This window comes from Dermacentor albipictus, chromosome 3, assembly GCF_038994185.2.
Source record: "Dermacentor albipictus isolate Rhodes 1998 colony chromosome 3, USDA_Dalb.pri_finalv2, whole genome shotgun sequence".
NCBI lineage: Eukaryota > Metazoa > Arthropoda > Arachnida > Ixodida > Ixodidae > Dermacentor > Dermacentor albipictus.
Window position 1 is genome coordinate 125,921,795 of NC_091823.1, and position 21,885 is coordinate 125,943,679.

General features: G+C 50.6%; 1 protein-coding gene across 3 annotated transcripts in view; it reads right to left on the reverse strand.

Moving 5' to 3' along the window:
• Positions 1 to 21,885, reverse strand: part of LOC135909438 (MAM and LDL-receptor class A domain-containing protein 1-like) — a 269,210-nt gene that overhangs the window by 72,947 nt on the left and 174,378 nt on the right. For all 3 annotated transcript variants that reach the window (XM_065441393.1, XM_065441392.1, XM_065441394.1), the window contains exons 42-46: positions 17,264 to 17,431; positions 14,703 to 14,799; positions 5,183 to 5,332; positions 3,977 to 4,153; positions 1,453 to 1,554 (exon numbers count right to left, since the gene is read on the reverse strand). In XM_065441393.1, coding sequence (XP_065297465.1) covers positions 1,453 to 1,554; positions 3,977 to 4,153; positions 5,183 to 5,332; positions 14,703 to 14,799; positions 17,264 to 17,431 — 694 coding nt within the window. The remainder of the gene's footprint in view (positions 1 to 1,452; positions 1,555 to 3,976; positions 4,154 to 5,182; positions 5,333 to 14,702; positions 14,800 to 17,263; positions 17,432 to 21,885) is intronic.

Consider the following 21,885-nt stretch of genomic DNA (forward strand, 5'->3'; position numbering starts at 1 on the left):
AGCCAATGGCCATTATCATGAGGCCCCAAAAAGCCCGACATGGGACTTTAGTCTCCTGACGTGTGTCGTTCGGCTTGTGAGAACACGCGTATTTAGTTGTTGAGCTAACGCTTACTTCAATATATGCAGCACACAAAGCTCTGAGACTTCGTGAATTCTAATACCTTATTGCCGCGGTCAGCGCACAGCCTTACGGAAGAAACTGTGACTATTTCTATCGGCCGAAATTAATTCACTATTCTGCTAGGTTTTGACGAAAAAAATTATGAACACTTGTGTGCGAAAATTTTGCTACGGTAGAGAAGGGCATTTGCTTCCTCAAGTTTCTGGCCGTATGCTTTCCTGTGTACCACCTTCGCTGCATCCCTGTGTGGATTTCTTATGTGTCATGCAGTGTACCATACACTGTAAACCTCGACTCGCAAGCTACTACTGCTCTTCCCGCTCACACTGCGTTCATTACCCTATGGCATACTTGGTGGGAGCGGCCATTTTTTTAAAAGACAATGCCGTAAGTTACACTTCACTGGAAAATGCGCCAGAATTCTTTGGAGTTTCTTAAATGACAATCGCGCTGTCGATAAAGCGTGACTACAAATCAACGCAACTCATACTTCACAGTTATATTTTGTAATTCAAATACGAACCTTTTTTTTTTCAAGGAACCTCTAATATGGTTTTTGCAGATTTGGACTGGCTTCAGGTGGAAGGCAGTTTTCCCTTTCATCTATTGAAGCTTTTTTTTGTGGTGACGAATTTTCTGTAACCATTTAAGTAAACCTGAGAGTCATGTGGCATCAAGCACTTCATTATGCATCGACTTCACTTTGCATCGACTAGAAAACAAGGTTAAAGGAACTAACCTACTACCTCAAAAAGTCTTAAAACATTGCGCTGTTCCGAGTTTCTAGAGGTATTTTGCGACATGGGCTAAATAGCATGCTCCTCTCATGGCATTGCCTTCCAACCAGCCGCATTACCCTTTGTCATCCTGTCCGGGTCAGACAACAAGAATGCATTACCCATTGATGTGACGGGAAATGTTACGGAAGCGTTTCTATTTTCTTGCAGTTGCGTGACGTCAAGAAAGGTAGCAGCATTGATGCCACTTTTGAATGGACATGCGAAACACGCGCTATTCTAGAACAAACTTTTGTAGACAGTATTGCCGAATTCACTTCATAAAAATGCTGCCATCAATCTCTTAGTTCATTTTCACCGGTACTAAGCGCGCATTTTAATTTCTCTAAGGTTTCAAACTAGCGAGAGTTTGGTGGTAGGTGCGGGTGGTGAAATGGTTACCGCGAAACCAGAGCAGGTATTCGCGAGGCTCAGACGTCTAATTGAGGGCGCAATGGGCAGCACTACATCAAATAAATCATTGCCAGTCTTCTTAAGAACCTGCAGCTTGTACACAAAACACACATGATGCAGAATTGAAAATTTGCTTACCGTCGTCGGCCATGTAGGCATAGAAATTCACGACGCAAGAGTGCGCAATCCGGCCCAGTCGCGGTGTCACCATCAATACGCCACTGGTAGGCACGGGTACATCTGCAATTCGATTATCGCCAACCTTACATGTAAGAACGTGCGTGTTTGTATAAAAACCACTACCTCTCCCTTTGTAACATCTGTAACATGTGAAACGGAAGGAGAATAATGAAAACAAATCAATATTAGACTTATAGCCACATACACGTCCATCAGCGCCTTTGACATCTATTAGCGCTAGAACTTCCTACTGCAAACGGCAATTTATCTTACTGGTTATTGAGAACATTAGCAAATGCCAGTATTGTTTCCGTACTGTAGAATAAATAGGAGACGTCCATTGACACGCCGACGTTCCTATGTACAGTTCTTCAGCGACCTGGTTCATAAAACTCTATGATTTAAGCGCAATCGCTGAAAATAAGAATGCTGAAAATAAGAACGCTCTATTTTGTACCTGAATGACTAAATTACCAGGAAGGGCAGTGTAATCATTACCCCATGCTCTGCAGGACAGGTGTATATGCAACATCTGCGTATTTTGTAAATTTCTCTGACCCATAAGTCTAAACTCATTATATTCTCAAAATGTCTTCGAAACTCACGTATCTTCAGAAGATTCTCATGCTCGGCTCAGCAAGTCTGAATATAGTTCCTAACCGATATTTATTGAATGCGAGGTTATGAATCTCTGTTAAAATTCAATCAGTGATGAGCGCATTACGCCTGACATCTAATAAGGCAGCTAATATGTCGCCAAGAGAAATCACGTCTGCCCCTTCGCAGAACTGCTTTTTTAACAGTGGAGCTGTTTAAGCTTGAGTTCCAGCTGGGCCGAGCGACCGATCAAAACTCGGCGCAGCTATGCAAATGATGTGGAGAGGAGGAAAGGCTAGGCGAGACATTGAGCGGCAACATCTAAGAGCGCGCGTCGCGGCTCAGAGGTTTGGGTGAGAAGGCGCACAGTAGGGGATTCACTGCGCCTATCGATGACTTATCCTCTGACCTGCACGCGCACTCCTAGTTGACAGACGCGAGATCAATGTGGAGAAGCGATGGAGAAGCGATGGCGAAGGATGAGGAGGAGAATCATTAGAGGTGGCGCAGGGCGAGAGGAGGAGATGTGATGGCAGGTGTTTCTGTGCGGCGCGCCATTTCGAAAGTTGGAATCGGCTCGTCCCGAGCGCCAGCGGGAGCTTTCACAAGGATGCGGTGAAGGAATCGGCAGCGGCACCAACGGCTGCCTCCCCCGCCGTGGCTGCTTAGCAACATGACGGCGGCTACTGCTGCCTCAGCGACACAGCTGCTTGCAGACGCCGCGACCTACCGCTGCCACTACCTCGCGTGTTCAGGTCCGTCATGTTCAGGTCCGTATGTTCTCCAAATGTAGTTTGCAGTGAATTCTGCTCGATTTGTCATCCCGGACTGGCCCTCGACTGTCTAAGCGGCTGCGTGCACCAAATCTCATTGGGTATCTCTACTGTTTTCTTGACCGTCTCTACCACGTGAAAATAGTGCACTACCCGGTCGACCTTCGGTAGAGATGAAGAAGGCTTTAATCACTCCCCATACGTGGGCAGATCCTGAAGATAGTGAAATACCGGACAACCCACGGCGGATGTGTAGTTCGCCATTAAGGGGCCCACATATATACACAGCTTCGCTGGTCATCCTTCTTCACTGAGTGGAAGGGCATTGAATTTTTTTTCGCTGTTTTGAAGACAAGGTACCCTTAGTCGACCTTAGCCCGATTTAGTATTCGGGAAATCTCGGTGTACGCCGCCATTCATCTCGCGAAATTATACGATTTGAGGCCTTCCAGTACACGTAGGAAAACAAAAAAGACGCACCAAATCAGCGTAGAACTGTATAGGCAGCAGTAATAAGGCATAATTACCACAAAAAAGGCGAAATAAAAGCCATATACGCTCGTTCAAACAATGAACGCCTAAACCCGGAACAGGAAGTGCAGCTTTACTCAAGGAAGAACATGGGCTCATCCTGGAGATTGCACAGTCTACAAATATGGACCGATCCCGAAAGTTATGTCGTGTAAAAAGAAATCAAGTAAAGGTTACGCAAAGGGCCCTAAGTAAGCCTAAGATGGCACTAAAGCAGGATAAGGTCGCACAGGTGAAGTCGACTTAAGAGCGTCAGACATCGAAGAAAGAAAGACAAGGCGTACTGGGCAACGCTTTCTTCTCTAACGAAGAACAAACATAGAAATACATGTAACGACAAATCACACGGTACACTAACGGCTTCTTGAAGCACTTGTCTTTATGCAGCGTCAATCCCTGTTGAGTAACCTTTCTTAATTGTTCTCGAAGTTAAGATCTCTGCCGTAACACCGGGTTACCGGCGCCACTTCTCGCATTGTAAGGTGTTCCTTTGTGCATGACGAGACGACACGGTTGCATGCGATGCAGACTGATATCAATGCTTGCCTACTGTACTTGGTACACGCGTGCAAGTTTCTCACCAGCGTTGAGCACGGAATATGCAGTGTAGGCGCCATCTGGGTTGAACCTGCTGTCGGTGGCCGGGTAGAGCTTGTTCTGCTTAGCGTCTCGAGCTGTCGTCCGCTTCCATCCAAAACGCCCATTGGGCTCTTCGTTTTCAAGGCCGCACAAATTTGTCGAAAAACCATCACAAGCACCTAGAATGGCAGTAGTAAGTTATAAATCTCAGCATTACGATTCAAGAAAAAAAAAATGTCTTCACCAAGAAGATAGCGGAATAAACGTCCGCCATTTGGCAGAGTTGTGAAGCTCTGTAATAAGAACAGAGGAAACGTGTGCTGTAGAATTTCTTCATCCTCATATTTGCACAACTACAATGTTGGTATGGTAATCAGACTCCAGATTTTTTTAAAGCCCGTATCTAAGGGTAAGTTTACAACACCACAGTGGTTTCACCTTCATGCAATTAAGAGTAACATCCTCATTCCTCGATAGGAAGGCAAGGAAGCAGATACCACATGTTTTGTGTACGATACTGTTACGAATTTTAATCGAAATACATAGGCTATTCCACAAATTAACTTGTTTTGTCCAGATATTTGATGAAAACCAACCAATCTGTGTCTCTTTTTTATTGCTTTTGAGGAAAACAAAGACGCGAGTGTTTTCTCGAACAACCATCAGTGCTTCTGTCAGATATCGAAAAGCATTCGCGAATAACTTTTAAAAATGCGTTTGATCATGCAGCGCTTACAAGTATTTTCACGCGATATTTTCGGTCGAACACCAGGCAAAGTCGAAACGAATTTCGAACAAACGGTTCGAAATATTCCCAAAGAAAATCCATCCTCAAACACCCCTAAATACCTGTAGGCAGAGTCCTGTCCAAAAACAAAGCTATTAAGAATCTAGGAAATGCAGATTTTCGTAGCTTTTCTTGGTAAAACCAACCTGTAAGCACTTAGTGGTCAAACCCATTCTGTCTAGTCTGCAGCAGTCTTGAACAGGACAGAAAGAAATCTTATTGCGCTCCGTTCCACTTACCACTTCCACATAAGGAATCACTATCAGCGAGCAGCAGTACACATAACTTGATTTCATTTAAAATGTCATTGATAAAGATCAGGAACAGGAGTACAACACGAACAGAATCTAACGTCCGGGCTTCTTTGGGGGGTTTACCCCAAAGCACTTGAGCTGACACCTGAGTCAGCGAAGACACTTACCACATTGAGCTTCGTCTGCGTTATTGGAGCAGTCATTTTTGAAGTCACACACTTGAGCCTCGGGAATGCACTGCTCACTGTCGCCACACTGGTACTCGTCGCCCTTACAGGTGAATGATGGTGGACTTGGTGTTTGGTTCTCTGGCAGGCCTTCGGTAGAAAAATGAAGACGTATAAAACACTGCTAGGAGAAGGAGGACATGCTACAGTAAAACCGGTGTCTATAGCCAAAGGAAAAGCTGATTCCAATAGGTGTGACAGTGCATGGGAGGGATTTAGTCATAATCTTGTGTCATCACTTTAAAAAATTAACACTAATTTGGAATAGGCCATTGTGTCATCACAGATGACGTAATGCAACCATGAAGTATGTTGTGAATACTTCGAAATGACGTGAAAGCCCAGCATGCAGCATGCACAGGATGAACCGCTACACGATGCTGCGTCTTCCCCTCTCTGATTAGGCGACCAAAACAAGGTTTTACAATACCAAACAGGAGGAGATGCTCACTTTGTCCACGTACACAGAGGCGCTGTTTCTGGCATCTAACTGGCACATTAAAAACGGGGGGTTTCACGCTTGTAGCGTACCAGTCAATAAGAACCAACTTCAAAAGTGACTATGCCTTTGACATACCTTAGGGTTTCGGGTTGGTATAGACAAGAACGGCACCGAGAGCGGCGCTGCTGCGCCGGCGTTGAGAGCGCCGCATGCGGAGCAAAATTCTATTAGCCGGTGGTGCCCCTCTCCCATCTCTCGTTCGCGCCGCCTTGATTGCCTCCTGCACTGCGAGGTCCACTCGGAGCTACCACCGTGTGCGGACGTGAGGTTTGGAGCTCCTGCGTCGGCAGCAGACGCTACAGCGTCTCACGCGCTCCTCTTCGCCTATTCCGAGCACGACAACGGACGCTTCCTGCGACCATCGCGATACACGTGTGACGTGCCTTCGCTGCACTTGGCCTTCTTCCCGCTCGCGAGAAGAGGCCATCGCAGCCTATGATGATGGCGTTTCGCTCACCAAGCGAGCGCCCGCCGCCCGTGCGCCACCGACGCCATGCTAGCATGAGCCGGCTGACGCTCGGCCCCGCGTCCCTTGACGAGCTACGCGCCAGGGAGGATCTGCATGTGAGGGCTTCAAGCATGCTGGGCGAATGGCTTCGTCAACGGGCCACCACCACCACTGATCCACCCGTGGTTCCCTCCCAGACTGAGGCCGCCCCAGTCGACACCGCGGTGCGTTTCCCAGCAAGCGAGGCGCCCCATGCTTCCGTCCCGCTCCCTTCCTCTGACGACGAGGAGATGGACCTGACGAGCTCCAGAAAACGAGCTCGTGAAACGGAGAGCGACGACGAGGAGGCAACCGCGCGTCGCAAGCAGCCGCCGTATGCTCCCCCCAGCGCGGAGCAGCACGTTGAAGCCAGCGGCCATGTTGAGCAGGCAGGCCAGGGCGGCGCCATCTTGCCACCCTCCCGAGACGCAGCCGCCACCCTCTCCTCTCCGGCCGCCCAAGCTGGAGCCCCTCCGGAAACGGCGTCTGCTAGCGCTTCGGCTGCACGCGTTAACGCTACCGACGTGATGGAGCTGGCGGACGCACCTCCCGCCGGCTCGTCCAAGCAGGGCCCCGAGCACCCCGCGGCGCGGTTCCTGAAGGACCCGCCACGCCAGCCTGCCCCGCTGCCGAAGCGAAAGGGGAAGAAGCACCGGAAGCACAACAAAGCTCCTGCCGTTGCCTCGTCTTCGTCTCCCGTCGCTTCGGGCGGCTCGCGGCGCCCGCCCGCCAGCCCTGTCGCCCCCAGCGTACCTGCAGCGGCGGTACTGAGGCAGACACCACCCGCCAGCGAGCCAACCTCAGATGGCTTCACACTCGTGCAGTCGAGGTGGGACAGACGGCGTGCGAAGGCCCTGGAGACTGCAGCACTCCCGGTGGACCCTGCGGTCATCGGCACGGTCCTTTTCCGGCCCTCGGCGCCCGGCGGAGCCTTCAGGGGAGCACCGCGCCTCGCACTCGCGGCGGCCCTCTCATCGCGGGCTGGTGTTGCTGCGGTGCGCGTCAACCACAGGCGCAACATCGTGGCCGCCGACACCACCACCCGGGAATGCCAGGAGGAGCTGCTGGCGATAACCGAGCTGCACGGCATCTCGGTGACTGCCCGACTGCCGGCCGTGCGCGGCCAGAGCACCGGCTACCTGCACGGGGTGACCGGATTACCTGCGGACGCTGACCTGCTAGGAGCCATGGAGTCGAGCGTTCCAGTACTGTCGGCGACGCGGGACGGGAGCACCATCACTGTCCGGTTCGCGGGGCCGGTCCCCCCTGAACACCTGAGCCTCTTCAAGCTCGGCTTCAGGGTGAGGCCGGCCAGGCCGCGTCCGGTGCAGTGTCGCCAGTGCGGCCGCTTCGGGCACGTGCTGGAATCCTGCAGCTGGCTGTCTGACTGCATCTCCTGCGGCAAAAGCCATGCGGAGGGCGAACCCTGCCGGACGGTTCGCTGCAGGAACTGCGGGGGCCCCCACAGGGCCGACACCCCCGCCTGCCCTAAATGGCAAGAAGAACGCCAGGTGGCAACCATCATGGCTTCTTCCACCGTAGCACTGTCGAGGCGTGCTGTCAGGGCAGCAGTCCGGGAGGAGCAGCAGCAGCAGTCCTCAACCTTGGCGCGGTCATATGCGAGCGCGCTGAAAGGCCCCAGTCCAGCACCCAAGCGTCCGGTACCAACCCCTCGAACCTCCCGCCGTCAGGAGGCACGGGACAATGCTGCCCCCCCTGGCCAGGCTACAGTGGATCAGCTGGTAGCAAACCTGCTGGTTACCATGCAAGCAGTCGGCGCTATGCTGCCAGCTGACCACCCGCTACGACCCATCTGCCTGCAGGCAGTGGCCTTACAACAGCCACCGAACCATCATGGCTAGTCCCACTGCTGAATGTCGGCCGCGCATCCTGCAGTGGAACTGCAACTCCCTGCGGCGAAGGCACGCCGAGTTGGCCGAGCAGCTGCCTCTGCACGACTACGACGTCCTTGCCTTCCAGGAAACGTATGCGCGTGCGGAGGAGGTCTCGCTGCCCGGCTATATCGGATACAGCAGCCCCACAGAGTGCCGACGCGACGACTGCGATGCTGCGCCCTGCACCGACGCGGCGCACCCGCCTGGCTCCCCTCGCGCAGCGGTGTATGTGCGTGCCACTCTCCCGCACGTCCTAATCGCCACGGAACATCTGTGCTGTGCAGTGGTCGAGTGCGCGGCCGTTACCGTCCGTGTGCGCGGCACCGATACGTCGGTCGCGAGTGTTTACGTGCGACCCGCTCTGCAGTGCGACATGACGTTCCTGTCACGCCTCGCCGCTTCGCTCGCGCGTGACTGTGTGGTGTGCGGCGATTTCAACGCGCATCATGGGTGCTGGGGCTCTGCAAAGACCACCATCCGGGGGAAGAACTTGATGGGCGCGGCCGGTGCGGCGGGCCTCGCCGTCATCAACAGCGGCCAGCCCACCTTCGCCCGCCGCAGCGGGACCGCCACAGTGATCGATCTCGCGCTTGTTTCGGAGCGCTGCTCATACGAGTGGCAGCGTGCCCCGGACACCGCGGGATCCGACCACTTCCCCATCTCCCTCTCCCCCGTGCGGCCGAATCGCGGCGCCACGCGTGTGTACACGGTCGTGCGCTGGCCTATGTTCCGCGATTTCTGTGCCCAAACACCGCGCGGCGACGATTTCTTCGCGCACATCGCAGACTGCGCGAATCGGGCTTCGACGCGTGTCGCCGTACCTGCCGGTTCCCCTTGCCCGGACATCAAGCTCCTCAATGTGCGCGCCGCTCGCCGCCGCGCCCAGCGGAGAGCGATGCGAACCGGAGCCGAGGCGGACTGGACATTGTACAACCGCCTGGACGCTGTGTGCAGACGACACGCCCGTCAGCTGCGCCGCCGATCTTGGGCCGGCCTCTGCTCGTCGCTCGCTCAGCCGTGCAACGAGCGCCGCGGATGGCGAGTCCTCCGGGCCCTCCTGAACCCGAAGGCACCGCGGTTCCCGGTGCTAGCCATCGCCATAGCGCGCGGGATCAGCGAGCTGGAGCTCGCAGAGCTTCTGGCGAACGCTTTCGCTGCCACCCCTCCTGCTTCCAGCGCGCCCCCGGCTGTGTTACAGGCGCTGTACGCTGCGGTGTTCGTGCGGGGCGAAGCTCACACAAACCACGCACAGGCAATCACAAGCCTGTGCGAGAGTGACTTCACTTATCACGAGCTGCGGCGGGCCCTGTCGCGCGGCCGCCGCCGCCGCAGCGCGCCTGGGGCGGACGGGATCACGCTGCAGATGCTGCGAAACCTGGACGAGCCGCAGCGTCGCCTCCTGCTCGACGCTTACAACGACGTCCTGCACAGCGGCTCCCTCCCAGATTCGTGGCGACATGCTGTAATCGTCCCCGTGCTGAAACGCGGCAAGCCACCTCACAGCCCTGCCTCATATCGGCCGATCTCCCTCACGTCTATCCCGGGCAAGACGATGGAGGCGATGGCTCTGTCCCGGCTCCAGTGGATTGCGGATACCCGCGGTGCTCTACCTCCCGAGCAGTGCGGCTTCCGCGCTCGCCGCTCCACGGCGGATTGCATCGCTATCGTCGTCAGCACCCTCGAGCAGGCCAGGCTCGACAGGGAGACTGCCTTCTTGCTGCTCCTCGATGTCCAGAGCGCATTCGACTGCCTCCCTCACGACACCATCCTCTCGGCCGTGCGGGCGCTCGGTGTGGAGGGCAGGCTCCTTGCTTACATCGAGGCCTTCCTCGCCGGGAGAACAGCAGCTGTCCGAGTCGGGGGCACGGTCGGCTCGCCCCGTCCTGTGCGCTGCGGTGTGCCTCAGGGAAGCGTGTTGAGCCCGTTTTTGTTCAACCTTGCCCTCGCGCCCATCATCGAGTGCATTCCCAAAACGGGCCGCTACCCTGTGCGTGCTGTGCTCTACGCAGACGACATCGCGCTTCTCGTGCACGGGCCGACCTCTGCGACGGGGGAGATGCGCTACCGGCTTCAGGAGGCGCTGGACGGCGTCGCGAACTTCCTGCGCGCCATCGGCTTGCGGCTGTCGTCGACGAAGTCCGAGGCTATTCTGATCCGCCCCTGCGGTGTTCGCCGCCGCACCGGCTGCGTGCTCGTCGATGGAGTGCCCCTGCCCTGGCGCCTGACAGTGCGGTACCTGGGGCTCACGATAGACAACCGCCTCACGTGGTTCGCTGCTGTGCGCCGGCTGCGCGCTGAGATGCGCCGAGTGGAGAGTGCGGTGCGTGGCCTTCTCGCCCGTGGCGACGGCTGCCCTGCCTCGTTCGCGGCGGCGCTCTACTCTGCGGTGGCACTGCCGAAAGTGTTGTACGCGCTACCACTGTGTCGTGTCAGCGCCCGGCTGTGGAAGCTCATCGACAGCGACCACCGCCGAGTGCTTCGCATGTGCCATGGCCTCCCTCGCTCATCGCGGGTTGCGGAGACGCTCGCGGAAACTGGCGCGTGGCCCGTCTCTTTGACGGCTGACCTGCGTGCCCTCGGTCACCTCGAGCGCCTCTCCTGTGCCCCGGACGCAGGACCCATCCTGTCCCTCATCCGTTGCCTGCCCCAGTCACGAGTGGGAACAGTGTGCGAACTGTTTGACAGCCTGGTGGTCGACCCTCCGCCCGTACCGCCGACCTGGCCACCGCCACACCAGCGCACGCCACTTCACGTGTGTCTCGACCTCCCGGGCGTTCGCTCCAAACAACGCACGCCTCTCTGCGCTGTACAGCAGGAGGCTGCTGCCAGGATCGAGGACGACCTGGGAGGAATGACACACTTGTACGCCGATGGCTCCGTCCTCAGCGACGGCTCGGCGGCTGCCGCCTGTGTTGCTCCCGCACTTGGCATCACGAGGCAGTGCCGGCTCTACTACCGGGCTTCCTCTACCACGGCGGAGCTAGCGGGACTTCACCTCGCTGCGGACATCCTCGAGGAGTCGCCGCACATCACCAGCGCGGCGATTCTCTGCGACTCGAGGTCCGCGCTGCAGCAGCTGCTACTCGACGAGCGCGCGCCGCCCCTTGCACAGCGCGTTGCCGTCCGTCTGCACGCACTGCAGGGGCGATGCCACCTACGCCTGCAGTGGATCCCCTCGCACGTCGGAGTTGCGGGCAACGAGACGGCGGACCGGCTGGCCAGGTGCGCGCACGACTCGTCGACCGCGCTGACAGACCGGGTGAGCTCGCTGGACACTGCGCGACTTCACTTCAGACGGGAGCTCGCGCTCCGCCATCCCGACGACCGAGTTGCGCAGGGGCGCCCACCGCGTCATCTCCCGCAGACCGGATTCACTAGGCGCGAGCGCGCCTTCCTCCTCGCCCTTCGGACCGGTTCTGTGTGGCCCGCCGAGCGGCGGCATCGACTGCGTGGAGCCCCCTCTCCCCTTTGCGGCGACTGCGGCGAGATCGAGACACTCCAGCACCTGCTGTGTGAGTGTCCCAACTTTTCGCTCGCGCGCGCGTCCCTTGCCCGTGTCTACCGTGGGCACGGCCTGCCGTGCGACACCGTGACGGAACTCCTGCACCCCTCGGGCTGCCCTTCACGACACAGGACACTTCTACGTGCACTCCTGACATTCGCCGAGGCTGTCGGCCTCGCCGACCGCCTTTAGCTCCCTCACATTTCCGCGGCGTGCCGTTTCTGGTGCTCTTTCTCTCCCCCTACTTTCATTCCCTTCCCCTTGTGCAGCGCGGTTGAGGTGTCCTCTGCTGAGAGACAGTTACTGCGCTGCACTTTACCCCAACCTTTCCTCCCCATCAAGAATCTCCTTCTCTCTCCTGCACTGCGCGTGTTTGGGCACGTTTCGCGCCGCGCGCGGTGTGTGCGCGTGGACATTTCTTTCGAAGGGCGGTGTACAGTCTCTCTCACATTTAGGGGAAAACTCGAAGCGCATTGCATCGCGATGCGGCGAGCGCTTGAGTCAAGCGGCGGCAGCAGCTCGCGCAGATGCTCGAGGGGCGGCATCTTGAACGGCGTCGTCTGCTACGGCGACGCACGCTGGCCGCATTGTCGAGAAACGTTCTACTGTCGGGTGCAGGGCGCTGATCACATCGTTACTGCGTGAAAGGAGCCGGTATTCTTTGCTAAGCGTTGCGCGACGCCCACTGATACGCCTCGAATGTAAGTTCATCGCTGCATGGCAGTCATAGACGACGTACTGATTCCATACATTCTTTACGGCCCGTTTCTGGAAGGCGACTATATATTCTAACGCGATAGGACGCCGATCCACACTGCTCGTGCTGTGCAAGAACTGCTAGAAGAGCGCGCAGTCACTCTCTTGGAGCGGCCGCCTCAATCCCCGGGCGCCAACATCATTTAAAATGTCTGGGGCTCGTTGAAAATATCGCTGGCGCAACATCCCCTCTATCAGTCGCCCGAGGATAGGCTTCGATCCACCATCGTCAGTGACTGAGACGTGCAGCGAATGAACACATCCCTGATCAAGTCATTCTACACTTCACTGCCTTCCAGGATGAGCGCTGTCATCGCTGCCGCTGGGGACATGACGAGATACTAACTGAAGTTCCGAGCGTGACGTGTCCAATTCCCCACCGGCGGGCAGGGTCTGTCTGGTGTAGCGAAAGATTATCGAGAAAAATCACTTCCAGCTCATTGTCTGAACCTACAACGTTCATTTAATCGTGTCCGTTTGTTTCACCGTGTTCGACTCCCATTGTTGAGTGCTTTGTTTTCCTTTCGAGTCAAACAAAGACTGAGCACGTTGCGCGCACATCTTGGTGCGTTTTGTCGCTGCTCATTACGGTAGCACACACAGTGAAGAAATATACGTGCACACGCTCAGTACTCCGGCCTTTCGAAAGAACAAATGAACCATGTTGTCAAAAGAAGTTTGTGGAACTCCATTATCGCCAATGAAGGATCGGAGTGTGGCGACGCACAACGTTTAGTAAAGAATATCAGCTCAGTTCCCGCAGTACCGATGAAATCGGTGCATTGCCCCTGACAGTACCACGCTTCCAGAAAATGCGGCCAGCGCGCGCCGCCGTAGCAGACGACGCAGATCACGGCACTGCCCCTCAAGCGTGTGCGCCTGCTCGAGCTGCTGCCGCCGCACGACTCCATTGCTTGCCGCATCGCGACGCAATACGTTCCGAGTTTTCCCCTTAGTGTGAAACAAACTGCACACGCTATATTTGCCTTTAAGAAGATCGGTACGCTTGACGATTATTTTTATGGCTGCAATGCGGCGAAAGGGCAGCGTCTGCTTAATCATGTAAGGGACGCAGAGCAGGTAATTGGAAACGACATCGTATGTGCCGCCGGAAAAATCGTCAGCACATACGATGCGGCACATACATACGGCACCTACGAGCTAAAGTCATTTTTGCAGTTTCTCACATTATGTTCGCTACAAATCCGTGTTGTCTCTGATGGCGACAACGGACTTCTATCGACACTGTGCGGAAATAAACAAGATATATCGCTGCATAGCACAAGTACGACATGCGCACACAACTTTAACTAGTACGTCCCCTACAATATGGAATAGAGGCAGCAATGTAGACAGCTTGGTCATTTTTTAACAGTACTCAAGAGACGGAAGTTGAAAGTATTATTAATCATTCCTGCTTCAGCAATGCCGGCGCGACCAAGACGCGGGTGTGTATCGTCCAGTAACCCGATCGATCGGTGCGGTGGTGAAGCGGGAATGAACTCCGGTCATGTTCAATGCATCATGCACATATTCAATTTCTCGGCACGCGTGAACTTCGGCCACTGCTAGCGCATACAACAGACGTGGTTTCCATTCTTAGACAGCGCACACACAAACGAAACACGAGAAAGAAGACAGGACAAGCGCTCGTTTAACTTAAAGTTTTTATATGAATAAAAGGATTATGTACCGAGTAATTATTAATTTCACGTGGGTTACATATAGAAACCGTCATACACTCAGGAGTGATCAATAAACGATCTCGCTTCGTTTGCCAGATGTTTACTTCGCTCGGCGCACCGCAGTAATCCATGTCTGTCGTCTGCTTCTTTCGTACCATTTTCTTGTGAATCGGTATAATTTCACTGGTGGCATCAACCTTTTCATGTTTACATTGCTGTCGTGACAGTTAACAACACAATAATAATTTCCGGTCATCCGAAGAGGCGCCGTCGCAAACAAGAGACGTTTCGCGCGCAGCGCGAACTGAACGCGGGCGCGACCGCGAAGGGAAGCGGCGACGGAAACCTACACCTTCTCGCGTGCAGCGCGCGCTCAGCCTGGCCTCCTCTGGCTCAGCGCGAGCGAAGGGAACCGGCGGAAGCAAACCCCCGGGGGATTGGAAACCGTGCCGCCAGGGGAGAAACGAGCGCTGGCGTCTCGGGCGAAACTTGGCGTGCGCTCGTCTATAGAAAGAGAACAAGAATAAGATGACGTTTTCAGTCAGAATGGGGCAAGGCTTCAGTTCATCAAAATTCTTACACCTGCGTGACATTGTGTATGACACACATCTGGCATACAGCCACAGCACTCACCTTCGTGGTAAAGCTCGCAGTCTTCTGAAAACGTGATGTCATCAATGGCAATGTAGCCGGACTTTCTAGATCTCCCATGTTCTCCAATAAAAGCAATCTTTAGCAGAAAAGAGAATGGACGAAAGAAAATGAACTTTACACTCAATTAAGAATACATACCTCAAACATTTCAGTGACGTTAGCTTCGATTTCTGCAATATTTTACTGCATGAACAGCCATTTAACTTTATGCAAGTTAGTTCGAGTAAATGTAATTTCACTTTAAAGAAAGCACATGCTAAATAGAAATTAAAATACCACGTGACAGGTTGTCATTGCAAGCATTGAAAGCTATCTGCTAAATTTCGCCTTTTGTAATCATGTATGACTGAGCATTTACGCGTCCTCAACGATACCTTGCATTTATTGCAACATATATAAGGGCGCGAATTTCGAACTACATCAGCAATATTCGGATTCGTTAGCCAAGACCATGTAATAAGTCTGCGTAAACCTTTTGATGCATAAGAACAAATGAGAAAAAACATGTACGTCTCCAAAAGGCTTCTCACCACACCTAGTTCCCAAGAAGTAAGGTTGAAATACAAGAATTCCAGAAGCAATTACAGTTCATATCCGAAAAGCACGCTGGTATTTTTACCTTTTCTTACACTGGGCACCATATCTCACGTGACTGCTTCATGGCCAATCTTTTAGCTAAAATCACCATATTGTCATTTGCTACAATGCAGTTAGAAATTTATTTTCAATATAGTTAGATTACCAATGGGCAATGACCACGTACTCAGGTGGCACGAGGAAACAAAGTCAGCTAAACAGGATTGAAGGATATATCGCATATGGTTTAAATTTTGGAACTAGAAGGCGATTTCGTTGGTTGGCAGCGTCAAGCCGAAGTAACTCACCAAAATAAGTTCTAGCTCTATATCTGAGCCACTGATTACAAAAAAAAATATATTTTACCTCCAAACGCGTCACACTGCAATGGCAGGTTCGACAATTTGCTGCTTCACAGACATTGTAGCATACTTATGCCTAAATGGGCACCTCTTCAAGCTCTAACAAAACACTATTAATAAGAGGAAGCACTACATATGTAAAGTTCTTCAAGTTAGTACGAGTGGCTTCAGCGAACTAATGTGAGCTAGCTACAACACAAATGTTTAGAAGAGGCATGTCCAACTCTTTTCTTTTTTGCCGCTATGATTTCCATATGGCTTTCGAAAAGCAGCACAATGTAGTTTGGAGTCACGCGCTGTCCCACTTGAATCTACTTCGCCAAGTAAAGTGAACAGAAGGCAATAGCTGAAGCTGACGGCATACAATTGTTTCTTTGGTCGTATGAAACGGTCGTCACTCAAAACGACTACAAAGCCTATGTGGTATAAATAAATTGTGTCACCTTCTATTAGTTACGATCGCCCTCACTCAAAATTATTTTGCAGTTAATAATCTTTACAGAAACTTGCTAAGCTTGCAGTAGTTGGAGGGTAAAAACTTTAGCATGGTAGCTATCCAACTCAACCGAACGGGCTCTCCGCAACACAGCCTGGTGTGAACGCTTAATACTTTGCGTTCTTTGCTTCCTCATCATATTAAAGTCCCACTGCTCAGCTCCCTGAATTTCACGACAGACAAGAAAGAACAAGCATACGATCTTTTAAGTTTTGTTGCCTGTAAAACCCATTGAATACTTTTTGTTGCCACAATGGTCCATGCTATCTCGCTTGCGGTAGGCAACTCAACTTGCTCAATGCTCGTGCTGTAGTTTGCAAAACCCGCTTCGCTGCTTGCGGCAGCACGCTATTTGAATTTAACCCGCATGACCGTGTACACATAACTTTTCGTTTCGCACAACAAAAATCACGCTGATGAACGAGTAAAGGAAAAACGATCGCCACTTTCTTATACGCAAAACCATTTTCTCCCACCACTTTCAGTCTATTTGACTATTTGAAATGCGTGCACAAGCGTCTTTGCTTATGGGCTGCAGCTGAATAAAGTGGTGGTGTAGGGAAGACACTTGCTGAATAGCACTTAGTCAAAGCTATGTACTAATTAAGTGCACTCACAAAGTTTGAAATGACACCCCAGTATTAAAAGAGAAAAAGCGCTGGCGTTGCCGCATAAAAATGTTAATTAAAGCTACACGGAAATGAAAGTTGTCAGGATTGGAGCTTATAAGTGGAGGAAAAGTATTCACCGGCTACATGAAAGTGGTCAGATCTCTGTAAGAGTGGCAGCATCAAAGTCGAGGTCTACAAGTTAATGAATGAACAATGAGGTGAACTGGAAAAACTCATTAACAGTGTAAAACGTCCAGTACAATTTTAGTGCGGAGCTAAGATAGGACGCAAAAGTTTAATGCTACCTGTGCACAACCATGGCTGGAGAGAGGTATTTATTATGATAGAAAAGGTGAGAGGTCGGCCTGAATCAATGTTTTGACCTGGTACTCGGGGTTGGGAAAGGGGAAAGGGTGCAGACAACCAAGGCTAACTGAATGTTGGCAATGTTTGGACAGTAAGTAGGCAATATGAATGGACTAGTGGTGGCCTTACCTGGTATGGCTCCTTCTCCGTGAAAAATACAGTCTCAGAAACGAAGTGCCAGAATTGGGTCGGACGAGGTTGGGACCACACACGCTTCCAACGCCCATTTTTAGTTGTGCGCACATTCAGCGATAGCTTTGGTTCGCTCTCGCCTTGGACAGTGTAGAAGAATGTCATCTAAAACATGCGCAAAAAACAGCAAGCTGTACTGACTGGTAGTAATCTTCAGTGAAACTATTTTTCCATATGATGAGCTCACCTTGCTGTGATCTGTCTGATCACCATCAATAATTTAGTTGTCATTCTGCATATTCGACATCAGCCTTTATTTAGTTCAACAACTCTCAGCGTTTTGCAAACAAATACTGAAAACATTGCGCACTTATACAAAGGCCCATGTGCCAATGAAATTGAATAAATATTATAAGGGAATCAGAAAAGAAAAATTAGAAAAAAAAGAAATGCCTATCTTCGATATATATACAAAAATTAGCACACCCCTTCGCGATCGAAAACATGCAATTTATAAAATCAAGGCAATCAATATATCCTTAAAAGCCACACAATCCCTACATAAGTGCTATATATGTTATTGACACAGTGTCTAAGTATGCGCGCCCCTTGAACTTATGTCGAACGTTCAAGTTCTTCGTTATACGCGGTTATCATTTTTAAGTTTTACCGAACTTTTGAAAAACCGCCTGTGACAGCATAATCATGCTTCCTGAGATGGATCATTGAAAGTGGCGCGCATAATTGCCTAACTATGCAAATTTTACTAATTAACTTGTCGATCAATTACCTTAGAGTACATACTGCAGTTTACTAATTGTAGCCGGTGAGCTTGCAAGGCGAAATCTACTTGGAATTAATTTTCAGGATGATACCACTTTCGAGATATTGATTCTCAAAGTGTGTGATGAAATACACGGGTGTTCCATTTACATTAGGGCTCCAATACAGAAAATAGCATTTTCTTGAAAAATAAAAAATAATCGAAAAATATTTAATCGTTAGTTTAATGTCATATATCTCGAAATCCATGCTATCCTCAGCAACTGTTCTAAGCACATATGCCTTGCAAACTCGCCGGCTACAATTCGCAAATCGCATGTGTCAAAACGCAAATAATTAGGAAGTTATTTAATTATTTTTTCTCATTTATTTGATTATTTGTTTTGATTTCTCATGCAAGTAACATTCGCATTCTTTAATATTCCAGCTCAAGGACTGTAAATATTCCATCTGCCACAGGCAATTAAAAGAAATTCTATAGAACTTATAACTGACCACTACGTATAAATAAGAGTACAAGCCAACCATAAAGTCGAAGAATTGAATCTAGTGAAACTGTGTCGTAGTATGGAGGAAAAAAACAAGAATCCACACACAGGTACGGTTAGTATATAGTGGTGAATTGCTCAACTAAGTACAGCCTTTAACCACGCAAACTTTATTCACAATAAGCGTCTTTTCCCCAGCCCACAAACTTCTCATTCCTTATTTATCACGAAATTTTGATTGCTGCAAATGTGTTAAGACTTAAGTTTAACAATGATCCTAGTAATTAAGTGCTCAATTAGGTACAGCCTTAACCACGCAAACTCTATTCACAATAAGCGTCTTTTCACTAGTCCTGAAATGCGCAGCTTGTCATCTTTTATTTATCACGAAATTTTTATTCCTGCAAATGTGCTAAGGGTGAAGTTGAACAATGTTCCGGTTAATATAAAGTGCCGATAAGAAGTCATGCTTTCTGAATTCTGCCCTTAAAATGTGTTGTTGAATCTTCCTAATGCGAGAGAAGTGGCGAAAATGTCGAGTCAGCCCTGTTTTCCGTAAATAGCCAAGTAAGCGTGGCAACAGTCAGCCCCCTATTTAAGTACTAAATCTATTATCCTGGCAGTTGTTTAGTTAGGCATATTTGTGCTATGACTCGGAAAGCTAAGCTTGAAGTATCACATTTTGCACTCATGTTTTGCCCGCGTTCGTTTGTTCCAAATGACATATAGAGAAGCACACCACAGAAAAGGGGACAACATTTGACGTGTGTGCGGTGCGCACACTATATTACAAAATGGGCTGAAGCAAATTGCGTGATTTGGAGGTGGTTCCAATACTTCAATGTTGGGATTAGCTAGGTAGATGTGTCTGGTGCATGTTAACACAATGGTAACTGTGGTCAGTACGCCGCGTGTTCTACTGCGTTAGCTGTAGCATGTCATGTTACATGGTGGATTTGCATAAAGCCAACAATCCTGCATTACCTACAGGCACTGCAGTCAACCTAAGCTGATTTTCGGCCGCTATTGTGAGAGATGAACACAGGCATGCTGATGTAGCCGGTATTATCAAGCCCCCCCCTCCCCCCCTCCCCCCCCCCCTACCGCACGTGCTTATTTGTTTCAGCCTGCTTCTCCGTCCTTCTTTTACTGAAATTTGATATGCCGTACTGCACCTGCGTGCCGCAGTCCAAGCAGTGCTCTGTATATGAACAGTTCCGGCCGTAAGGTACAAATAAGTGCGCATAATTTAATACGGCCTTCAATGCACCGGCTTCCCTTGACAACGGATATGTACAGCGCACACATGACTACATATACGCTTTTCACACCCAATAGCTACAGTAATGCTTTAATGAGGTAGCAGCGCCATCAGCCTTAAGCCACATGGGCGACACCAGTCACCTTTCTTGAGATCAGGATAATATGCCGGGCAACAATGGCTTCCACAAGCTTACCGTATCATGCGGTAAAACGCTCTAGTTTGCGACACCACTTGTGCCTTTCTAGATTACTATGCGATATTGTTATAGTTTCACTACTCTACACAGCTCAGCATGCAGCGATTCTTGTTTTTGTTTCCCAGTTTTTCGTTTACTTCCTGTTTAATCCTGTCGCGGGCAACAAAGCTTGTATTCGCGGCGTCGTGTTAGGCGGAAACACGCTATACGTATGTGAGAACGCCAAAGCAAACTGAATTAGACCAGTAGTAGAGCCCGTGGGGCTCGCAAACCTACTACGTTTATCCCACGCTGGCCCGCACGTCTATCCTCCTGGACAGAGGCGGGAAACCAATGTGTGTCTGGTTGGTTGCGTTATGCAAAATGTTTATAATGCTTGCCTTGGTGCCCAATATGTTTTGTATTTAAGACACCCAATAAAATATTAATCTGCAGATCCCCTGCGCTGTGCGAGTCGCTTTAAGTTGAGCTTTCGTTGGTGTTCTTGAAGAACTGGGTTCCTGCGTAGCGGTAATTTACAAGCACAGATTACACGGCCAAATCGGACGCGTTTTCACAGAGAACCGCCTCTCTGAGACAACATTATCGACGCCCTTCTGCTTCACGTTCTCTCGGCTCGGTATCCACATCTCTTCATTTACGTTTGACATCGGCTTGGCGCACACTGAGCTCGGTATCCGCTGCTCTTTGTTGTCGTAACGCCTCGGCTTCACGCTCCCTTACGGCGAGGTCGGCCCGACGACGACGAGCCTTTTGTCGAGCGAGTTCCCGGCGGCATTCATCAAACGACGCCTGCTCTTCGGCCGAAGGCACGACGCGCGGCCGACCCATCGCAGGTCCGATAGTGTTCTGACGCAACAAATACTCGGTTCTCCCGTCTTACCGAACCAAACGACTCCTATTGACGGACAGAATGACGTCAACAGTGCGGTGGCGCAGCAGGATGCTCCGTTTAGCGGATCTATTGCTTGTTTACATATATATATATATATATATATATATATATATATATATATATATATATATATATATATATATATATATATATATATATATATATATATATATAAATCTCTATACCTGCGCAGCTATAAGAGCAGCTGGTTTTTTATGGTTACATCACCGACGCAGGCTAGCGTATACAAGCTTTACTTGAACAGGCACAGCAGTGCTATTATGTGGTTTGAAGAAAGACTTTCAAGGTTTGCACAACATTTCGGTGACACTAGCATGATATGAGTATTCTGAGATAATGAATCGGGCTGCACAGTTCTGTACAGATTCTAGCACTTTATTAGGGTTACTCTGCTTATGGTCCCAAACAGCACATGCGCATTCAGGTTTCAGTCTGATTAATGTCTGATAGGCGAGAAGGCGAGAAGGAAGTGCTAGATAAAGTTTACGATGTATATAGCCAACAACGTGGTCATCTTCATTACTAACGTGCGTTACGTGAAGAGAACATGTCAAATCTCACGGCAAATTAACACCTAGGTACTTGTATGTACTTACACATTAAATTTTAGGTTTATAAGGCAGATAATTCGACGATGGGTAATATTGCCAGCGATTAAAAGAAACTGGTGATGTTTAGTTCATGTTGAATTCCGTGAGCCGCTCATCATTCCCTTGCTGAAGAATAGTTAGCTAGCCTGTTTGCACAATCAACTTGTAGCATGTAATTTGCCATCTATATTTTCTTTCGAAGATTTTCTGAATGTTTTGGTACTGTCTGAAACGTAATATTTATCTTCGAAAATGATGTGACAACGATGGTCATTGTGAAATAATGACGACGTTGATATGATGATGACGCCATCACGACAATGTCATGGCGGTTCTGTAATGATGCCGATATATTTGTTTATCTGTGTGTAGTTGTTTCATT